Genomic DNA, 15772 nt, shown 5'->3' with positions numbered 1-15772 from the left:
GGAGTAGTAGGGCTGCTGTAACTCCCTCAAATAAAGTGGACCCATAAAGTGCAGACATTTAAACATAATCAATAACACCCGACTGCACCTGATATGAAATACGGAGCCAGAGCAGGTTGCAAAGTATAGGCATGCTCTCGTCTCTTAGTTTTTGTCAGCAGACAAGCTGCAGTGTTCTGGACATTCTCTAAGCACTGCAGGGAGTCCTGGTCAAGCCCCACAAACAAATTACCATGATCCAGACATGACATTACAAATGCGTGGGTTGCATTTTCAAAGTCCAGCATTTGAACCAAAAACCAAGGACTAGATACAGTTGAAACCAGAAGTTTACATATACTATATAAAAAACACACCTGCATTTTTATTTCCTCACTGTCTGACATGAAATTAGACTAAACTTTGAGGTCAATTAGGATTACCAAAATAATTCATATTTGCTAAATGCCAGAATAATGAGAGAAGGAGTTTTTTGACAATTTACTTTCATCAAAGTCAGATGTTTACATACAACAAGATTATTATACCTTTAAACAACCCAAACCCAGATGATGAAGTCATGCCTTTGGAAGCTTCTGATAGGCTTATTGACAACATCTGAGTTAATTAGAGACAAACCTGTAAATGTACTTGAAGGCACACCTGAAACACACTGCTTCTTTGTGTAAAATCACAGGAAAGTCAAAAGAAATCAGCCAAGATATCAGGAAGATCCTTGGATGCCACTTCTAGAAGCCTGAACGTGCCACATTCGTCTGTTCAAACAATTATACACAAGTATAAACACCATGGGAATGTCCAGTCAAGAAAAAAGGGGGAAGCCTGCAAGCCTGAGAACACCATCCCAACTGTGAAATACAAGGGTGGCAGCATCATGTTGTGGGGCTGTTTTGCTGAGGGAGGGACTGGTGCATTTCACAAAATAGATGGCATTATGAGGAAAGAACATCAGTCAGGATGTTAAAGCTTGGGTGCAAATGGATCTTCCAAATGGACGATGACCTCAACCATACTGCCAAACTGGTTACAAAGTGGTTTAAGGATAGCAAGATCAATGTTTTGCAATGGCCATCACAAAGTCTTGATATTAATCCTATTGAAAATGTATGGGCAGAAAAAGGACCTGAAAAGGCATGTGTGAGGAAGGTGGCCTACAAATTTGACTCAGTTATTCCAGTTCTGTCAGGAAAAATGGGCCAAAATTCCTGCCAGCTATTGTGAGATGCTTGTGCAAGGATATCCAAAACGTTTGACCCAAGTCATACAGTTTAAAGGCAGTGGTACCAAATACTAATGGAATGTATGTAATCTTCTGACTTAAAAGTAATGAAATATTATATAAAAATCATTCTCTCATTATTCTGGCATTTAGCAAATAGCAATAATTTTGGTAATCCTAATTGACCTAAAACAGGAAAAGTTTTGTCTGATTTTATGTCAGACAGTGAGAAAAAAGTGTGTGTCTTTTTATACAGTGTATGTAAACTTCTGGTTTGAACTGTAGGCTTCATACAAAGGCAGTAAAAGCGACAACAGAATTTCAATCCAATCCAATCAACTTTTTGTCAATGTTCAGGGGGTGAAAAAGCCAATCCTTTTTGGGGAAAAATAATAATAATAAAAAGAAGAAACCAATCAGGACCAATGCCCATCGCCAGTTACTCCTTTTCAGACTCGGGCCAAAATAATATCTCAGCTTCATCCTAGGATGCCAACTCAGAGAAGACGCAAAAAAGGCAAAGTTCCAAAAAAAGACAAATTAAAATAACTTCCTTCGTCTGTATAGAGTGCTGACGTTAGTGAGTTGCATCCAATAACTTGACAGAAAATTCACTTAATCCAGAGACATGATGTGGACCAATGCCGTGATTCCCCATGGGGCGCACTGGAGAGTTTGTACAGCTTGATGGCTCTATCAGTTAAAGCAGAAAGGAACAGGCACTGAGAGGAAGAGAGATGACCACAGATAGTGAATTTTGAAAAGATACTCAGTCAGACAGACAGATACTTGTTGTCATTATCACATCATCTCAGCAAAGTCAATTAAAGCTACAAATTTGTACTGGTTTGGACAAAGACTAAGCTACTTGTGGCTTCATGGACCTAAGATTTTTTTTTTACTATTGTTCACACCTATAGGTTGACCAAGTTTATATGTTTGTACTTTACCTTTCATATTAACAATACTAAAATATTTAAATTTGATATAAAAATGTATTGTCACTATATGGAAAATATTTTACATGACCCACAAACCAAATGTTTCACATGAACTTTAAATCTGAGCATTTTACAGTAACATTTTTAAGGAAGTTAGAACCTGATTTGATGCATTAATTAAAGTATTTTAACTTTGTTATCCATAATTATATTATATGTATTTATCTTTTTATCACAATTTGGAGCTTCAGTTTATACTTATACCTTTGATTTCATTCATGGATATCTAAATGTGTATTTGTTTGAGGCAGCAGAAACCAGTCTTACTTGTCAAATCAAGTACTCAGTTGTATATAAGTCACTGTAAGTAAGCAATGTTAGTTTGTCTCTTAGAAGTGTCATGTTTTTAGTATCAAAATGTTCTTGTTCTGTAGAGACAAGAGTGATAGACTTTCTGCCTTTCATGAATCATACAAGCTGCTGTCTGAGCACACATTGCAGCAGCCACACACACACAAACTGCAGGAGGTAAAGTGCTATGCAACAATAAATAACTGGTTAATTATAGGGCTGTGTGAAAACAACACATCCACTTAAATGTTGTGAATTGTTGTTCTCTATTAATAACCCCCCCTGCAATATAAGATATGCTGTTACTTAGCAGGGTGGCTAAGTAGATACTACTCTTGCCTCATAGCACAAAGGTCTTGGTGTATGCCTTTTGGTGTTTTGTATGCATGTTCTTCCTGTGTCTGGGTCAGTTTACACAGGGTATTTCCTCCATTATCCTAAAATATGCACAAAAGCCAAATCCTCCACCGAAATAGTCCTGACCAAACCTATAGCTACCTAACATCTGGAGATGGATCGTGGTGTGCTGCATTGCAGTCAGACAAGCAGCATTGACAGATGAGAACAAACTATTCTATGAGGACAATAAAGTATGCCTTAACATTATTCCAACAGAAATGTATAAAATTCAGCATAACAAAATGTAGCTACCGCATATTATCACAAGACCATCTTTATATTCGTTCAAACTTCCAAGCCTGGATCAATAGAAAGAGTAGCATTGAATAACCATTTTCAGAGAGTAAACATTAGTGACATCTATGAGCAAGGAAAACTTCAAATTACATTCCAGTCAAGACAAGCAGCCTGAGCTTAAATGTGGTATAACTTGTCTGATGTATGATATTCAAACAAATCTTTAGAAAGGCCAAAAAGTGAGGAAACAACACAGACACACCTACAAAGACCACACAAATAAATAAACAGTAATATTATGGGGTTTCAAGTCCATTCATATGCACCCAATATGACTCGAGTCACAAAACACTATATTAATTACAGCTGATAAATGACTTGTGTCCTTTATGCAGTGCAGTTTGACTAAACTTCTTGCTAAAATTAAAGTTTGTCGTCCGTGCTCCTTCCTCAGTGATGAGAGCTGCTGAGTGGCCAGCTTCATTAGAATGCACAAGAGCTTCAGTGGAACATAACAGCATCAGATTCTTTACAAGCCAAAAAAACATCTTTGTCCTCATAAATGTTCTGAAAAAATAGGTTTTAGGTCTGCGTTGGGAGACTCATACTAATGCCCTTATGTGATTTTCAACTGTTTCATGTAGCTAAATGTTACACAAGCAGAGATAGTTGCCCCCAAGGTTGGGTAACTGGGCATGACATGAGACAAGGGCTGTTTTTAACCCAATTAAGAGTGGGAAATCAGGGATAGGAAGCTGATAAAAGCAAATGCATGTGAAGCATGTGAGAAAATAATTTTTAAACACCAGTGTGTTACAGGAATTAAGCCATAGAGAATTAATTTACAAGTCTGTATTTTTTTGCACAATTTCAAAGCCTGGATAAAAATGCAAGAAATTGGAAGGAAAACTGGTCCAGGGCTATGGACATAATAATTAAACGGGGTTAGTTTTTAGAATGATATAACAACAGTTAAACTGTTTTCTTTCATTAAATATAAGTTATGCCAAAACATACATACTATGCAAAAGCATTATTTTGTCTGCTAATTCAAAGTGTGAGTTAAACTGTGGGTTATATGATATACAGGAAGAGAAAGAGACAAATAGAAGCACATAACCAAACTAAGCAATACAATCTCTGCTAATCAATACTACTTTTGAATGGTCAAAATTTGACTGGACAGTTTGTATTTTTAGCTTTCCTTCTGGAGTCCCAATCACGTTGTTGTAATCCGTAGTGGGTGCTTCTGCTTGATGTGAAATCTTGCCTTCAGGTGTGACTCAGAGGCATGGATGATGAGTGCTAAAGCTAACCACAGTAGTCAGGTTGTCATGGTCAGAGCAGCTTTGGTTATAACGACAGACACCGACATGTTCAGTAACAGAGGCTGTGGTTTGCACTGTCATCTTAGGCCTCTCTTCTCAGGGTCATTCCCTATCCACTTCAATGCTAATGTTATCTGCTTGTGTAGTTCCCGTTATGTCCTATTTTTAGATTAAATGCATTTGGTATCCAGTTTAACATAATTCTCCTGTCTGTCCATGAGAGTGGGTCTCTCCTTCACTATGGCTGTCCTCCTTTTTTTTGCCACTGAGATTTTCATAGCAGAGAAGGAGTGTTTAAGGACAGAGGATGCCCAGGGACAGGTATCGGTTGCGTTGTTTCTTGTGAATGTTGGTCAGTCATTTTGTCTTTTATGTTTTGTTTTATTGATTGATTTTCTAACTGTTTATGTTGCAACATTTTTGTGAAGGTAACTACGGCTGAGACAGACTGGGGGGAGAGGCTAAAACAGTTAAAACCTACGTATTCCACAGTATTTTTACCATCTCAGATACTTTCCAAGGTTTTGTGTCCCACACCACCAAAAAAACAATAGAAAAAACAAATCCCATGTGGTGGTTTACTTATCTAGACAGGTGCCATGTACAGTTATTTCAGGTCACTCACAGCCATTACTGAGAGAGAACTGTGTCAGGAAGAGCACCTAGGGTAAAGCATACTAAATCAATATGCAAATAACTAGAAGGCAGATGTTGGCAGAATAGGGGGAAGCCTAAAGGAAAGAAATCACATACGTTCTCTACATATCCTAAATTGGGCAACAACAATAATAGTTCAATGAATCAAAAATGAATGAATTGAATAATGAGTAAGTATAATTAGAATTTTCTAAAGCATGAGACGCAATAAAAATATATGAGTTTTGGATACAGAATTTGGCCTGGCATCAGTCAGGCCCACAATTTCAAATGAATGTCATTGTCCTAAAGAGAGGACTGGACCTCTGAGAAAAAGCCAGTGCCAAAAAGTGAGGGTATGTGTGGCTGTCGGGTCCTGTCCTCGCCTGCCCCTCCGTCTCACCATCACTTCTCAGCACTGGAAAACAAGAGCTCGTCTTGGCTCCCCTTCTTTCCTCTCAGAGCCAATGGATTCAATGGCTTAAACAGAGGGCTGGCTGGTGCACATGTAAGCACAAGTAAATAAGGATGGGAGTAATTGAAAATCATGCTGGAGCAAGGCTTATGGGGGTGCAATGTAAAAACTGTTTTCTCTGTGTGCGATTACAGTCTGCACCACACTGTAAAACCTTGAACAAGATTTATGTGATGTAGAAGACTAAAATATACCACTATTTTCTTCAGATTTTGCCTTTCTGGCTCACCACAGTAAACATTTGTCTCCAACTTTGTGCAGTGGATTTGGTGTATTGATTTAGCATGGCTTTTGTACCAGATGTTCTTCCACATGGCATCCAACACTTTCTTTTTAACCCAGCATGGGATGAGCGCAAAGAGTACTGGGTTGGACAAAAGAAGAAAACATCTGCCACTTAACAAGCAGTCATGTGAATATTGATTTGGAACATGTTTCAGATTGGTTGCCCTGCATTTCTGCAATTGGCAAGCTCTTTCTGGTGATACACAAGGTCATTTTCTCACAAGGGAATTTTCTCATTAAGTTCATGGTTAGAACTACCATGGCAATATTTTAGACTTTAGATAATAGTCTTGGTAGTATTAGGAAAGCCAAATATTATCTTACATGATATTTTATGTAAAAGGTTAGAAAGCCATTGCCCTATATAACACAGCCTTATATACCATATATAGCTTTTCTCATGTCATCAATCCTAAAATATAATCTTTAGAGGGTCAGTACTGTATTATAAAAATAATATGACAAAGGAAAGTCATATAATACATTGTTGCTATGACGCTAAGGGTGTTTAAGAGTATAAGAGACTGAGAGCTGCCCTACAGCTGCTTGCCTTGTCCCCTTTATGGCTCTTTTGTGACTATATCTATTTTTATATTCCTTTGGTTTGCAATTCAAGAGACCCTGTTCGGCACCAGGACTGGGCCAGTCAACAAAACACGCGCTTGATCAGTAAATATACAAAATAAATAAAAGGAAAAGGCTATAGTATCATAAAGGAGCTAAATGTGTAGGCCTATAAGGCGGTGGATATTAATTGTTGACTGTAGACCACAGTTTGAAGGGTACAGACAGTGAGGTGGGTGGAAAGACTGCTACAATGACAGAATAACAATGAGACAAGAGAAAGACACAATATAATATCCAGAAGATTTCATGCTAGTGCTAATTTGTGAGGTGAATGAAAGAAGCTTTGGCAGACTGGCAGATGTTTGACTAGCCAAAAGTTGTGAGCAAAATGGTGAATTTTGTAGACCAAAAATTGCACATAAAACTTTTGCATCATCACCAGCAATTAAAAAAAAACACACACACAGGCTATTTAAGGTTGGTTATGTTCAGCAGTTATACCTCTAGCAACATACTACTGAATATACATGAAAATCTTTACTGAAAGAACTTACTGAACAGTGCTATTCAGTATTGCTTATACAGTTTGTAAGAAGGACAATCCATAGTACAAGTATTGAATTTTTGTTAACTCTGGATGTTGTCACTATTTAAATGATTATCCAATAAAAAATAAGAAATAAAAAAAAAATGTAGTAGAAAATGTTAAATGAATATCTGTCAATGCATTTTTTTTTAATAGAAACATAAAATCACACAGGATGAAGTAATTACAATATGGAATTCTCTGCCAGAGCCAAAATAGAGAACTCATACTAGTGTTCAAAATAATGACTGCATGTCTTGTTAAAAAAGTAGGCTGAAACTAGCTAAATTCCTTTCATCTCCCCGCTCAGTTTGGATCCTTTGACTCACACTTGTTAGCAAAGTGGTGCCTCTCCCATTTTACGTAAGGCATGCTCATTATTGATAAGGCTGACATGACATGCAGCAGTAGCTACAATGAGTGCTATGGTACACTAGCACAGCACAAACCTTTCATTTTAAACAAATGATCAATGGAGAGAAATATGGAGACAGCTTGAATATTACTATAAATATCCCAATGCAATAGTATGTCTGGTAGAGCCCCTGACCTATAAAACAAAAAATGTTATCATAAGTGTATTTCCTGCTTAGATGTCTATTTCCAACACTTATAAAGAGGGATTAGGTAGAGGCACTTTAGTCTAGCATCAAGCTCCCATACAAATGACTTCCTGTTAACCTTTAAATCCTTTTAAACCCAGATTACTTTCACTTGCACATGTGATGGCATATGGGGGGGGGGGGGGGGAATAAACAAACAAGTAAATGTTATAATATAGCCTTAATAATTGATGGACATTTCTTATGCTTATTAGACCTCTTTGGTCAAATGTTTTATTTTTTATCTCACTTCTATGTAGTAGTAGCAGGAATAGTTTGCCAAATGAGATTATAACATGCACAAGTTTTCAAAAGTTTGCACATGTGACAAAGCAAGTTTGCACCCATCAGTGAATGTGTATGAAAAGAGTATTTGTATTTCTGAAATTGAGTGATTGTGTGTGAGTGCGTGTGAATAAATTGGTATAGTTGTGTATGTGTGTGTGAACTGAATGTTTTTAGAAATGGCGTATTTGAGGGGCGAGATGTGTTGTATTAGATGTATGTACCATATGTTTACAGACCTTTCATCCACCTACACCAAACTGTTATTCTTATTTAACATCAGCCTGTCTAGGGACTACAAGTGGAAATTAGTATTTATGCTATAACCTGGCACCATACATCTTTCCTGTTTTTTAAGGTCAATGTAATGTCGTGCACTGTTCCTGTCTAAATAAAAGCATACCATAGTAGTACAAGTAACAACAGTAATGATGTCCGGCTGTCACGATTGTTCAGGTCAAACACAAACGCAATAATAGTAATAATTGTGAGAATTTAAAATTTAATTAAATCTATGTGTAAACCTACTCTACCTGACTGCTTATATTATCTTTTCATCTAGAAAGTTTAATTTCCAGAAGCTGGTGGCATAAGGTATGGAAGTTTTTGACAGTGTGAATGAATGTAAATTAAGGTTTGATTTTAGTAATTGTGAATAATTATAAATTAATGTTTTATATAATGTAACACTAACATTTTTATATTGTGACATCCCTAGTTCATTACTTTATGGTATAACTAATCTGGTAATCTTTTACCAGTACATCCTCAGCTGAATTGCCACAACCAACAAATGATCACATGATATAGGCAAATCTTGAACACCACAGTAGCTTCATGGCTTCCTAGTCCACGACAACCCCCCACAGAGTGTGACCCATTCGCATGCGTCAGCAAGTGAACCCTCGCTGACAGTCGACATCATGACAGCCACAGAGGCTGGAGAATAGTGGAATATGGAGGGGGCATATGACTCAACGAAGGTGTTGTGTGTGAGTATCTTCTGAAGGGACTACAGACGGAAACTAGCTTCGGCTATAATCTGGTGCAAAGCATCTATTAATGTTTTTTTGCACACTGTCCCTTCAAATAAACTAATAAACTAAACTGAAGCAATTTAAACAACCTGGTATATTTTAACCACACGGACTAAATGTACCAATTACATATTTGCTTGTTACTAAGGTCAGATTTTAAGTTGTGGTTGTGATGAAAAGACAAATCTTTATCCAATTACAGCATCAGTGCTAAGAATGGCCATCTGTACCATGTAATTAAATTTTCTTCCATGCTTGGTCTAATCTAAGTGATTGCAGTTCAGTTCCTCATTATTCAGTAATACTCTGTAATTTAGAGCCGAAGAATGTAAGAACATTAAAGAATATAGAGTCACCATTTGTCCACTCTCAAATAAAAATAAAAATGGCTGCTTGATTGTAGAGAAATTCTATTTTTTCTTGAGCAGAGCATTTTCAATACTGTACAGGAAATCTGGTTATAGATCATTTTAAAAGATGCGTATATACAAACTTTGTTCCAATTTTGCTCTGTAATAGAGATATAGATTGAGATTGTTTTTCATCCATCAGTGTAGCCTAAGAAAGGGAAGCTACACTGTAAATTCCATCTAACATTAAATATTTTCTATGGCCATGACAATACAATCTTGAATGTAAAAATGTACTGAATGTAAAAATCAGTATGTCACTGATTTAAATTTTTAATTCAACGTGACTTTAAAATTCCAATCCACTTTATTTATATAGCACAGTTTGCAAATAAAACAGTTTAAAACAGTCCAAAGTGCTGCACATGATAAATTTGATCATACTAATCCTAAAACAATAAAACCAGTTTAATCAAATAAGAGCAAAAATGTAAAACCTTAAAATAACAAAAAAAAAAACAAAACTACAATACATTTAAATTACTTAATTAAATGTTAGTTATGCAGAGTTTATGTTATGTTCGGGTCTTAGCTTAGCTCCACCTGTCTAGTGAGACGAGACCCTTTGCAGAGACAAAAATACCTCAAGGATTACTAATGACAGACCTGAACACGTGAATGCAGGATGCAGATTGACAAATGCACGTGAGGGCTAGCCAGGACCACTCTCTCTAACCTATGTCCTTAGGGGATTCCATCATTCATGCCTAGTAGTTTTCAATGGGATGGTACGGTAACCTACAATGTCTGGGATATAGGATCTTCAGTGGGTGTACAATATGTGTGCATCTTTATCATGCCTGCTGAGAAACCACTCATGCACAAGCACTTTTTGGCCTCTTTCCTCACAGTGTACTAATGCCACACACACATAGCACCATCTGTTATGTTTTCAAAGTGGGCATGCAGATCAGACAAAACATAAAAGGTACACCAGGAAGACCAGACATTTAAAAGCAGGTTAAATGTGTACAGGAGAGGGTTGACCTGATATAGAACATTTCTAAATCTAAAGTACAGACTTAGGAAGATATATTTAAAAAGGGAAATCCACATGTGAAATTGGGTCTAAATGACTGCAATAACACGACTAAACCAGTATTAAGCTTTGCCAAAATGTCAACCTATATGAAACTGGATTAGCACTAAGCCATTACAAAACCAGAGTTTAATTAGAAGAAATTAGCCCACAATAAAGGCAATAGTCAAACCTTCCAAAAAGACTCAAATAAAAACAAATAGAAATGTCATAAAGAACTCTGAAAACAAATGGTATCTTGTAGCTAAGACACCATAGCATAAGTTTGAGAATCTTGCCTCTAGAAAACACTAAACTAAAGTGCAGTCACACAAAATTTAACTCTCACTGATAAAGTGAAATTTTACAGCATACCACCAGAAGAAGCCAGTGAAGTGGCTTTAAAGAGTATAATTAACTTTAACAACCCCACGCATCTTAGTTAAGTCAATTCTAGAACTAATACAAGTCACATGATAAAGTATTGATTCTAACAGCCAAAATAATGCTTAATAAAGTTAAATAATATGCCACAGAAATCGTTGCTTCCCTCCTTTGATTACTGAAAAGATGGGGAAAAACACTAAGTAGACAAGTCTCCCAGTGCTATCTTTCCAGTGACCTATTTCAACACACATTGCAGTGGATGTCTATGTTCTATTTATATATGATGGAATGCATAAATTACAGTTGTAGCAGAGTGTTATTGCGTGAAAAGCTGTGGAAATCTTACCTCTCCTAAGTGTGGTGTGGGGTTGAATCCACATAAGTTGCACACTGTCTTCTTACACTCTGTGCAGAGACTGTAGTTGGGTGTGTCAGACGATTCAACATTAAGTTCTATGTTGCAAAGAGGACAGCTTTGTTTTGGTGTTTTCGAAGCAGGTTTCTCCTCTTTATCCACAGACAAGGACTTGGTTGGTTTGGTGAATTTAGCGGGAGGAGTATCTGGAGCAGAGTCAGTGTCCGGGGGGGATCCTGGGGGGGAGAAGGGGGAGTCAGGGGGTGAACCGGGACCAGAATCGGCAGGTGATCCTGGGCCAGGAGAATGTGGAGGCGACCTAGAGGGTTCTGCTGGTTTGCTGTCCTCTCCGGTGACAAGATTTGAGGCTGAATTTAACAAGGATGATCCAAAGCTGAACATCTGAGAGGCAGCAGCTGGAGGTTTCGAGGATGAGTCGGACAACCCACCAAACCCACCAAATAACTTCCCCGTTACAGACTCCTCCTGTTTGGGTGCAGTTTGCACTTGTGGCTTTGATGTTTCCATCAAGCCACCAAATCCACCAAACAGTTTGCCTGTAACAGATTCAGATTGTGAAGAAGTTGTGGAAGATTTAACTGAATCTGTCAGACCTCCAAGACCAAATCCACCAAAGAAACTAGACTCCTGCTTGGCTTTTGATGGAGACTGCTGTGGACTGGACTTTTGCATGATAGGCTTTCCTGTTTTAGGGTCAATTTTGGGGGATCCTGACATAGAAGAGCCTGGCGATGGTGGTCCTGGTGATGTTGGACCAGGGGATTTCTGCCTGGGGGTGGTGGGAGGAGTTAAGCCCTGGTCGCTTTGGTGGCTCTGCTGCTTTATGAGGAGGTTGCCAGGTTTCCCAGGAGACTGTTTCTGAGGAGATGGTGGGACAGAACCTTGTTTGGGTTTTGGAGGGTCCATGGCTCCCATTGCGCGCTGCATTTGGCAGTTCAGGCACAGCCATTCCTTTCCCTGGAAATGAAAAACACATGCTTCAAAAAAATGCTATAACCATATTTTTTTTCAGTATGTTATGATGCAATCAAAATCACAATTGTTTTCATTTAGATGACTATTATATATACAATTTCCTAATCTTTGTCATTTTTAAGAACGCAAGTATCATTGACTCATTTCTACTACTCACTAAGCAGGTGTAATATAATATGATGATGTACACCTGTATGAAATATCAGTAATTCATTCAAAAACAGAGATGAAGACTCTTGCTTGTCATCTTCATATTAAGTGGAAATAATCTACAAGTCACTGTGGTGTCTTTGGTCTGTGGCACTGCCATGAGTCACCTTGATGAACATTCCCTCAGTCCATATGGTCTCTCAGTTTCTACAGTCATGTGCCACTCTGAGCACAGGCCTTGCTGATCTGAATTAAGGTTTATAATCTGAGAGAATATAGATGTAACATTTATTTATTATAGTTAATATATGCATATAATATAATATATTATAGTTACAAGTATCTCTCAATGTAATATTGTAATATACACACACACACATATATATATATATATATATATATATATATATATATATATATAATTTATTTTATTTTTTTTACATTGTGGTGAGGAGATATTTGTAACTATAATCATAGTTATATTATATTTAATCTATTTCTAAAAGGCCACAATTACTCATTGAAATACTAATAAATCCAACATAAAATACGTAGAAGAATAGGTAGTCTGGTCTTACCGCTGAGTCTGGAGGACTGAAGCCACAGAGGCTGCACACCTGGTTCTTACACTCAGTGCAGTTGTTATAGTTTGGTGGTTCTTTGGAGCCAACATTCATCTGGGTGGTCTTACACAATGGACAGGGCACAGCTTTTCCAGACCCTTGCTGAGCAGCTGGCCCTGGACTCTTAGCTGGTCCAGGTTGACCTCCGGGACCAGATGGGCCCTGCTGCTTTGGACCAGCTCCCTGAGATGGAGGAGCAGCACCCCTTAGCTGAGGAGGACCACCTTGTTTAGCCCCTGGGCCTGGGGGCCCTGGTCCTGTTTTAGGGCCCTGTTGTCCCGGAGGTGCCTGGACTTGTTTTGGACCCTGTACTGGAGGCCTCTGTCCGGGCTTGGGTCCCTGTCCCGTGGGACCCTGGGCTTGTTTAGGACCTTGTGCTGGAGGTCCCTGGCTGGGTTTTTGTGGTCCTCCTTGTTGTGGACCTTTAGGTCCCTGCTGTTGCGGGCCTTTGGCTTGTGCATCACCCTCTTCTTCATCTCCAAATATTCCAAATTTAGGGATGGCGACAGCATCACCCATTGAGGATAAAGAAGAGGAAACTGAGGAGGTCATGGCACTCAGGGGGTTAGCCCCACTCAGGAAACTGGATCCAAACATGCCTGAGGATTTGTTTTCAGAGCTTTTTGGCTCTTGCCGAAATCGTGACTCAAAAAGGCTTAAGGATGACGGGCTGCGGCCGGGGGATGGCTTCCCAACTGGACCTTGGTTGAAAGCATCTATAGTGCGGCTCTTGCTGAGACCAGCTGAGCCCCTGGAGGCCCCAACTTGCTGGGAACGCTGCTGGACATCACCTTGTGAGGGTCTGATAATAAAAGAAAAGAGAGAGCCAATGTTAGGTTCATGTCTTAGGACATAATTTTATCAGATCGCAAGTGTCTTGCTATGCAAATGATATAGGATTGCAAACATTTTAGACCAATACAGTAAATTCCCAAATATAACTGCTTCAATCCAACAGGAGCATGAAATATATATCCAGAAGCCCTAGAGCATAACAGAAAATGAATATCATCAAATGACACACTGCTCATGGAGGGAAAATGCCTGACTACATGGCAGTAAGCTGAGATATCTCAACATACTCTGAGAGCAGAGCAGGAACAGACACTGTAAACAGGGCCCTTGTTGATCCTGGAAGTAAATAAATAATGCTGTATGGTCTTTAAAATGCATGCAATACTTTTGTGGGCAGGTAGCAGTGTGATTAACTTCAAAATTGATATATAGCATTGGATCATCTCATGACTAAAGGATCAGTCCGACGGTGTAATGTTCTGTTGATGCATTAGGTACTGTGGGCCAATGCTCTACCACTTGGAGCCGCACTCAAGGCAGTAGGGAATTTCAGCACCATGGCCAGCGATCACACACTCAATGCAGAACAACGACGCCACAAACTTTGCCTCAGTTGTTTACAATTAAATAAAACTGAAAACTTGCTGTAAGGGATGTCTTTAAAACATTGCATCATTGGAAGTAGTTCTATTTATAGTCATATTAATATTGATGCACCCCTCCCCCCAGTCTCAAGCTGTGACATGCCTATAAATAAAAAAAAATCTCCCCCAATTGGACCTAATTAACAGGGACACATCCCATGTTATCAGATGTAACAGACAGGCGTAAGCCACTTTTTATGATCACTAGATATAATTGTAGAACTATCAAATTGTTTACTACTGTGCTCTGCTTAAGATCTTCCACTGGCATGAAACTACACTGCATATCACCGAACTATAAGATTGTGTGTTTGAAGAAGGGGTTAATCAGACAAACAAATGAAAAGGAGAAACACGGTAGACAGATTTCCTTACCCAGCAGGCATTTCGAACAATTGTATTATCAAGTGGAGGTGTGTCTACTTAAGTAATCACCAATAGAGTATGGGGAATGAACAGTGTAATGCAATAGACGAAAAATAATCATTTATAATAACATGCTCAACGATAGGCTAGTCCAAAAGAGACGGTAGCCTGTGTGTTGTAAATCTATACCTAATTGTACAAATGTAAGACGTTCTGTGTGCCAAGCAGCCTTTGATTGTGATTGTTGGTAATTGGATGGATTTTTTGCCCTAAATAAGCTATAAAGGTTACATAGCCTGCATTGTATGTTGACTAATAGTGTGTAGTAGTGTGTGTGTAAGGATAGCGGGTGTTGAGAGCCGTGCCTTCGTGCAGCTCCTCCAGGCTGCCTGCCCTGCGCTCTCGCCATCGCTACTTCTAGTTGCTTTCTTTGCTCCTCGCTCAGTACGCTCAGGTCCACCGGGTCTCCACCAGGAACACGCACAAATCCACCTTTCCCATCCGGGGCCAGCCCTTCGGGTAGCCCCTCTCCTCCTTCCAGACTCGCTTCATTCCCCATGATGGACCCCTCCCGTCTTCCTTACACCGATCAATGTGTTTTACGTCCAAAGCGCGGAGCGGACACGGCGTTCTTCGGTGTTTCGGGTCATCATAAAAGACGAAGATTTACTGCTCGCTCCGTTTTTCTGTTGCCGAGCTTTAATATCCTCGTTTCTCATTGTTTTCCTCTGTCGCGCATCTCTGCAGCTGTACCACAGTTACAACAGTTCTCACTGAGCAGGGTCTCCATATTACTACTGTAAAGGTTCACTCACGCAACTTCCGGTTTACAAAATAGAGCAAATCCAATCTCGAAATTAGGACCTAATAATCAAGCCCGTTTTTCCTTCTTCCTCATTCCTCACTCATTTTCTTCTTCTCCGTAGACCAATGCTTGCTCGATTAATTACAGTGGAAAAGTGTACATTTGAAGCATGTTCTTGCATTTCATTAAACACATCCTGTTGCATTATGGGTACGGAAGATGGAAGCACAAATACAAATAACTGCGAAACGCTTTATCAAGAGCTGCACGTGTAT

At 38.9% G+C, this 15772-nt stretch overlaps 1 protein-coding gene across 1 annotated transcript in view; it reads right to left on the bottom strand.

The window, feature by feature from the left end:
• pcloa (piccolo presynaptic cytomatrix protein a) overlaps window positions 1-15251 on the bottom strand; it is a 41170-nt gene extending 25919 nt beyond the window's left edge. The window contains exons 1-3 of the mRNA XM_055231905.1: window positions 15058-15251; window positions 12843-13689; window positions 11110-12096 (exon numbers count right to left, since the gene is read on the bottom strand). Of these exons, the coding sequence (XP_055087880.1) occupies window positions 11110-12096; window positions 12843-13689; window positions 15058-15251 (2028 nt within the window). The remainder of the gene's footprint in view (window positions 1-11109; window positions 12097-12842; window positions 13690-15057) is intronic.
• Between the last annotated feature and the right edge of the window lie 521 nt (window positions 15252-15772).

This window comes from Periophthalmus magnuspinnatus, chromosome 23 (assembly GCF_009829125.3).
Source record: "Periophthalmus magnuspinnatus isolate fPerMag1 chromosome 23, fPerMag1.2.pri, whole genome shotgun sequence".
Lineage (NCBI taxonomy): Eukaryota > Metazoa > Chordata > Actinopteri > Gobiiformes > Gobiidae > Periophthalmus > Periophthalmus magnuspinnatus.
This window is presented reverse-complemented; position numbering and strand designations above follow the sequence as displayed.